This window comes from Lactuca serriola, chromosome 6 (assembly GCF_051521515.1).
Source record: "Lactuca serriola cultivar US96UC23 chromosome 6, Lser_US96UC23_V15, whole genome shotgun sequence".
In the NCBI taxonomy this organism is placed as follows: domain Eukaryota; kingdom Viridiplantae; phylum Streptophyta; class Magnoliopsida; order Asterales; family Asteraceae; genus Lactuca; species Lactuca serriola.
In genome coordinates this window covers 19031058-19039143 of record NC_136413.1, presented here as the reverse complement: position 1 = coordinate 19039143, position 8086 = coordinate 19031058, and the positions used below count along the sequence as shown (strand labels likewise).

Genomic DNA, 8086 nt, shown 5'->3' with positions numbered 1-8086 from the left:
CATACAAAATGTTAGGTTCGAGTATATCCACTTGCTCCCATGGCATGTCGATTGTCACCTTACTTGACCTTGTGCACCTTTGTCTTTTTGGGCATTTTTATCTTGTCGGCAACGCTTTAAGATTTGAGCCTTTTCTCGCTTGAACTTTCATTGCTCTTTAGAACTTAGAGATGTTCATTTATCCACAACACATAATTCATTGATTTTCTATTTAATCATTTTATCGATATGAATATCTATGAATAGCACCAATGTTATTATTAGGCTGGACGGAATGAGAGCGGGGAAGACTTGCGGGGAGCTTCCCGCCCGGCGGAACACCGCACCGTCGGTGCGGGGAAGGGTGGTGCGGGGAGCCTCTCCCGCGTTCTCTCTCTGAGAAGAAAGTAGAGAGAGAGTAGAGGGTTTGTGTGAATTTTGTTTCATGGTAAATAGGTGTGTATTTATAGGTGTGTAAAAAGGTTAAAAAAAAAACAACAAAAAATTGGATTTAATCAATTTAGCCGTTGCAGCAAAAAAAATTAAAAAAAAAATGAATCCCGACAATTAAACCCTAACTTCCGATCGAAGGAAAAAAAAAAAAACATGGTTCGAGTATAAACATCCATTCTCGAAACATTTTTGCTATCGATTCATCACCACAAGGAGTTTATCGCCCCCAAACTCGATGCTCTCATTCAATCCACACTAGTATTCTAATATCAAAATGTTGGACAATATTACCCGATGCAAATTCCAAATGTTTCGCCGTAAATGTTTTCAAACTTTGTTGTGTTTCCGGATCAATAATCGCCAAATCAACCTCAACCCTAAACCCAAACTCAAACTCAAACCCAAACCCACCAACAACGCCAACTTATCGATGAGTTGGATGACTCGGAAGAAGAAGAGATGGTTCCCAAAACTCAACCCACACCACCCCCACAAAGACGTAAAGGGAAAAAACAAGTACGCAAGGGTGTCGCACAACCGGGAAGACAAAAGCCGACTGCATGGCTTCCACACGAAGAGCTAGTTTTGGTCAAAGCTTGGGCTGACATTTCTAAAGATTCGATTCAAGGAAACGCACAACCGGGAGACCATTTTTGGTTTCGCATTTTAGAACAGTTTCAAGAAGAGTTAGAAAAAGGTGACGACTACCATACGAAACATCAACTGAATTCGAAGTTTCGAGAAATAGCAAAGGGAGTTTCAAAAATAAACGGGTTGTACAACAATCTAAAAACCCAACGGAAAAGCGGCCAAGGGGACGAACAAATACTTCAAGAAGTTTTGCAGTTTTACCTTGAAGAAGTCGGAAAACCATTCAAGTGGCACGATTGTGGGAAATTATTTGTTCGATGTCCTAGGTGGAAAAATACGACCAAGATTTTATTTTTGGAGTCCAACAATCAAAGCGAACAAAAACGGGTTCTAGTGGTTACACAACCTCCTCCGATGCTCGAGTCGGTCTAGATTTAAATCAGGATGACGAACTCGAGCTAGAAGAAATTGTCCGCCCAATGGGTGCATCGGAGAAAAGGAAAAAGGAAAAAGGACTTCTTCGGGTGCATCTGATTTCAGCGGGGACATTGACGAAATGCGGAAAATAACATCGTCGTTTGATCGATATAATCTTAATTTCTCCGAACGTTTGGCTTTCGACAAAGAAAAAGAAGAAATAAGGAAAAATGAGCGGGCAGAGAGACAAAAAATGGAGGATATGAAGTTTTTGATGGAAAACGTCGATCATCTCTCAGGCCGGCTCTCGAGTTCGTGATGAAGAAGAGGGAAAAAAATTTTGAAAAAATATTTTCCATAGGTCGTTGTTGGTTTGTTTGATTTTTAGTTTGTGTTTTTTTTTTTTAATTTTTTAGTTTTTTAAATTTTAGGTTTAATGTAAGTTTTATTTTAATTAATGAAATGCTTTTTTTTAAATTAAATTTTATGTTTAGTATTAATTTAAAAATTATAAATCATAAAAAAAATTAATTTTATTTAATAAAAAAAAGTGATGGAAGGGTTTCTCACCCATTCCTTGGATTTTAGATGGGGGAAAGGAAAGTGAGGGAAATGGGGGTATGACCCACAAAAATGATGGAAGCTTCTCTCCCATACCCTTCGGTCTAATAACATGTCATAATTTCATTAATTTTGTTACACCGTAAATTAAAAGAAATTAAGTAAACTAATCATACTAAATGTCAACAGGTTTTAAAGAAAATAACTGATTTTTTAAATCTTTTAAAATTGATTATTTTCCCCAAATGTTTACTCTGGATTTGTTTTTCAAGCTCTTATTTATTTCTTTATTTCTAAAATGTTATTAATCTTTTCAATCAAAATTTGATTTTAGTCATAATATTGTATACATTCTTAATTTACTACACCTGTTTAATTTTATTATTATATTTTAGTAAAAAAACAAAATTTATTCTCGAAATTTTGAAAATGTACATCAAATTTCAAACTTATTGTTCAAATTTTAGAGTTTTTTTCGAACTCGAAAGTTATAGTTCGAAATCCAGAATATCCATTTGGTATTCAAAATGAATTTTTTCGGATTTTTTTGTAAGTTTAGAATTTACAGTGATGATTATTTTCTATAAATATAAATTACATTACATTAATTTAGCTATTTTTCTTAAATTAAATTTATTAACGACTTAAAAAACAATTTAAATACTTTATTTTTTAAAATCTCTCTTCTCTCTATTTTAATAAAAGAATATGTTTATTCTTCTTTTTGACATTGGTCACCCTATTATTTCTTGTAATTATTTTGTCAACCTATTGATTCTCTACATCAAACTTTGAATTTCAAATTTCAAATTTTTTCACTGATATCAATAAATTAATAATATTAGAATAATAATTAAAATAAAGTTAATACAAATTATAAAATAATATAATTTCATATATTTATTTAAATTAAAAATATAATTTTATATAATAAAAATTCTTAAACAAAACTTATTTTTTTCAAAATCATACACAAACCTAGTTATACCACAAAAAAAAAAAAAAAAAAAAAAAAAAAAAAAAAAAAAAAGAGGAGAAAAAAACCATTAGATTTTGCGTTGAATGGACACCTCATCAACTCTAAAAAAAATTAAAACCCATCTTCTCCCTCCTCAATACTCTCTCTCTCTCTCTACTCAGGCCACCCACTAACCCCAGCCTCTTTCCTCCTCCACCCTCTCTGCAAAACCCAATTCTCTCTCTTCTTCTCAAGCGACAAGCATTACCCAATAAACAAGTACAAAATGGAAGACTCTGCAGCATCTATACCATCGATATGGGCATCCATGAACAGCTGGTTCACTCCCACTGTCCTCTTCGTCTTCCTCAACCTCATGATTGGAACCATTCTCTTCACCTCCAACTTACCCAACCATAATAAACCAGAGGATCAAAAGGAGAAATCCCAAAACGACACGACTCAATCCAAACTAGCCAGATCTCCATCCATCCTCCATCGTATCAGATCTTTCAACTTATACCCCCACAGATCCCAACAAGACTCCACTCCGGTGACCCACCACCAACCCCACCCCCACCACCAACAACAACCGGAAGAAACTCTAGAAACTGCTGCTACAGAATACGTCTTCAATCACCCTTTCCCTCATCACCAGGATGTACAGCCCGTTTCTACACACACAGACAATTTGGATCTCAACCCGACCCGTTTCGACTCTTTCGAACAAGAGGCCAACGCCGACGCTGACGCTGCTCGATATGCTGATTTCAATCACACGAATGAGATACAACTCGCTAATGTGGAGACCCATTTTGTTTTTGAACAGAACCACACCGTGGAGCGGGTGACTACCCATTTCGATTTCGGTTCGGTCGATGGTGAAACCCTACTCGATACGAGTTCGATTGAGAACCATGAGGAAGAAAAGGATCAGTTTCAGAGTTTAGATGAGGTTTATAGCAGTATAACAGGAGGACATGTTAACAGAACAAAGTCCGACACTTTGCCGGCGTCGGGTGAGTTGCCTGTAAAACTACCGGCCAAGATGAAGAAGTCGGCAAGCTTGAAATCTGCATTCTCTCATTTCGAGGAGGAAAAGATAGTGGAGGCTCGTCGGCCGGCGACCGTCAGGGAAAGGAGGTCAGCTGCTAGGGCGACGGAAACGGGTGATGTGGAGGTGGACGCCAGGGCGGATGACTTCATCAACAAGTTCAAGCATCAGCTGAAGTTGCAGAGGCTGGACTCCATTATCAGGTACAAGGATATGGTAAATAGAGGGACTGAAAAATAAAATATCTTAATTTAGAAGGTGTTTTCTTTAACATTTGGGAAAAGCAGGGGGTTAATTTCGATACCCCTTAGGTTTAATGTTTTTTTGCCTCTGTAAATCTAAGCAATTGTGGGGGTTAGAAAAGACATTTTTTTTTTCTTTTTCGTTTTGCTAATTTCCAAGAAAAAAGGGTTTATTATTATTTTAATGTTAGGGTAAGTATTTTGGAAGATGATTGCATATTTAATGATAATGTAATTTCCTTTTAAACAGTTCACGTTATTTTTTTTAATTAGGTAATTAAACAAGAAATAATAACACTTTTTATTAATATGTTTTTGGTAGCGTGGTGCTTTTTTTTTTCATTACAACACTCAATTATGTTGAAAAGATATATGATTAAAACATTTTAATTTAATATTTTTCATAATGGGATAATATATGTTGGATAATCTCACATTAAAAGTTATTATATATTAAGTTGACGATGTTATAAACTTATAATTCTATTCATTTTTCAATTGTAATACGAAGAAATGAAAAATAAAATACCAAGACCAACTCAAATGGATACATAATAACTGTGATTATGTACTCAAATGGATACATAATAACCGTGATTATGTGGTGGCTGATGTGAAATTTTCGAAACAATATTTTGTTGAGTGACGAGTCATTTAGAAATGGGGCGGAGCTACATGGGGGCAAGAGTGGGCCTTGGCCCACCCCACACAAATTTGAGGTGAAATTATATATATATATATATATATATATATATATATATATATATATATATATATATATATATATATATATAGGGCTTAGGGAATATGTGGCTGTCATGGACCTAAGCTTATATATAGAACCCTCCAAATAATGTAGTTTTGATCCATTTATATCCAAACTAATCATTATAACTCTTTCATTATTATTCCTTAATCATTTGACTTACTAAATCGATCAAATTTATGTTCATCTTCTTTACATTGTCTAAGAACTTAAAGCATTAAAAGTCATCACCATTTAATCAACCCTACTAAATTCTAAATGAAAACTAATAGAATAAAAGATAAAAGAAGAACATGTCATAACTCAATCAAGCTTTTCACAAAATCATTGGGTATAGTTTTTCAATTGAAAGACAAAATGTTTGAGTTATATTTGTTAAAAAATATTAGTTTTTTATTTTCTATATAAACTTTAATAATCATTTGCAATTAAAATTTATATAATTGATCTTTTCATTCTATAATTGAACTCAATTCAATGGTATTCTAATAAAACAAAACTAAGAGAAAATGAAATTGAATTTGTTTTGTTAAAACTATGTCTTTTAAAAGGTTCTATACCTAAGCTTAGATACATAACAACTACATATTCACTTTTTCCATATATATATATATATATATATATATATATATATATATATATATATATATATATATATATAAAATGCTAAGACTGTGAATTGTATCCCGTTCAAATCTTGAATTCATAATGAATTGAATAATTTACCTACTAAGACATGTCGATTAAAGAATTAAGACAACAATTTTTTGAATAGATCAAATTGTATTTCAATCTCCATGGTGAATTCCTCGTTTATCAGGTTAGTATATTAATAATTTTTTTTTATTATAGTTAATCATATATTGTTACATTTTACCATATGAAGTATTTAGCTATTTGTTCTTATTTTGTAAATTATTTAGCCTACCCTAAAACAAAATCCTGGCTACGCTACTGATTTAGAAAGAATTCATTGATCGATTCATTCCAATATAAGGTGGTTTAAAGTTTACAAAATTTTATAACTGGTCCTTCCGGTTTGTAAAATATCTCATTTTGAAGACATTCAAGGAAAATATCATGTCATTGGTCTTTGTGGTTTGCCAAGGTCCTCCTGCGTTAAATCTAATTTTTTAACTGTTAGATTTTAATGAAAAACACTATTTTACTTTGTACCAAATTTGCAATATACTACAAACCTCAAGACCATTTGTGTAATTTTGTAAATTTGAAATTATATATATATATATATATATATATATATATATATATATATATATATATATATATATATATATAGGTTAGGAGTATGTGGTTATTATGTATGTAAGCTTATATATAAAACCCTCCAAAATACATTGTTTTTATTTGGATATGGGTTTTTGGTACTGTTGCACAACAACGTTTGGTGAATTTATACATTTAGTCAGTCAAGTATTTTTTGTGCTAAATTGGTCATTAACGTTAGGAAATACCGAAATACCGATTAATTAAGGGTTTGAGGAAAATTGTATCCGGTTCACGGGTGATATGCTGACATGGCTTCACATATGTGGGTTTGTTTTTGGCACTGTAGCACAACAAAGTTTGGCGAATTTGCATATTTGGTCGGTCAAGTAAACGGTTGTTTCTGTATCACGTCATATAATTGTGTAATTGATAGGTAAAATTCAATTCTAATGGTCTATTAGACACAAAAAAACTTGAGTGACTAAACGTGTAAATTTGTCAAACTTTGTTGTGCTACAGTACTAAAAACCCTTTGGATATATCCAAACGAATCATGATATGATGGTTAGTATTCTTTGTAAACACACGTGCCTTATTATATTCATCGAATCTATGTTTTTTTGATGTGTTTATGAACCTAAAACATTGAAAACAATGACCATTTACTAAAGGCAACTAATTTTTAAATGTACAATAATAAATTATTAGTTAAAAAGAAAATATAGATAATTCGATCGATGTTTTCACAAATTCATTATTATAGTTTTTCAATTAAATAACAAAATATTTTGAGTTGTAATCGTAAATACGTATTGTTTTTTTTAATAGAAACTTCGACAGATTTTTGCAACAAAATACTATATAATTGAACTCTTTTATTATATAATTTAATTTAATTCAACTGTAATCTATTAAAACAAAATTTAGAGAAAATGAAATTTGATTTATTTTGCTTAAAAATAAATCATTTAAAAGGTTATATACCTAAACTTAGGTACATTACAGTTAGTGATTATATGTATAAATGTAGGTCAATCAAAATTAAATAAATAATTAGATAATTAAATAAATAAATAAGGGTAATTTAGTAATATGATTAATAACTTCCAAAAAAAATCTTTATAATCATGGTATTGACTTTTAACCTAATTTCTTCAGGTTTATATCTAGAGTTGTTCCCTTCTTTATCTAATTGACTTTTTCTAACCCTAAATTTATCCCCTTCATAAATCGGCCTCACACCCTTACCATCGGCCGACCATAGCAATTTCATATCTTCAATTCGACATCAACCCAACTTCACTTTCTTCGTTTCTATTCACGATTCGCTTCTCCTTTTTTGTATTTGAATGGTCGCAACCACAACCATTCACATAGCGATTGATCGACTTGTTGGAATATTAGATCTCTCTCATAATCTCTGAATTTAGCAATCGCACTACGTATTCGATCAGATTTCCTTAATTTGATTTTGTTACAATTCTACAAAATTAAACATCTTTAAAAGGTTTGAATCAACAAAAAGAGTAGGAAGAAAATGTCAGGTGTGAGAAGAATTAAGCTCGGATCATAGAGGATAGAGGTTTGACTAGGATGTATGGTCATGTCTCAAGGCTATGGACTTCCCAAACCTGAAGAAGAGATTATCAAAGTCATCCACCACGCCATCAACTCCGGCGCCACTCATCTCGACGCCTCCGACGTCTACGGACCTCACACTGACGAAATCCGAAAACCTGTGGCCATCCCTTTCCTTGTAGTTACTGGAAATCGAAAATTCAATGAAAGGAACTCGACCTAGGGCTGATTGAGATTGGATCCTTCTTTAAAGGTAC

General features: G+C 32.4%; 2 protein-coding genes across 2 annotated transcripts; both read left to right on the top strand.

Annotated features, from left to right (window-relative positions):
• The first annotated feature begins 891 nt into the window (after nucleotides 1–891).
• LOC145059549 (glutathione S-transferase T3-like) lies at nucleotides 892–1455 on the top strand. Its single transcript, XM_079007387.1, has one exon. It carries the CDS (start codon nucleotides 892–894, stop codon nucleotides 1453–1455), a length of 564 nt encoding a protein of 187 aa, XP_078863513.1.
• Nucleotides 1456–3085: 1630 nt separating this feature from the next.
• Nucleotides 3086–4504, top strand: LOC145058574 (pathogen-associated molecular patterns-induced protein A70-like). The gene has a single exon (XM_079006462.1). It carries the CDS (start codon nucleotides 3246–3248, stop codon nucleotides 4251–4253), a length of 1008 nt encoding a protein of 335 aa, XP_078862588.1. The 5' UTR covers nucleotides 3086–3245; the 3' UTR covers nucleotides 4254–4504.
• Nucleotides 4505–8086: the final 3582 nt, after the last annotated feature.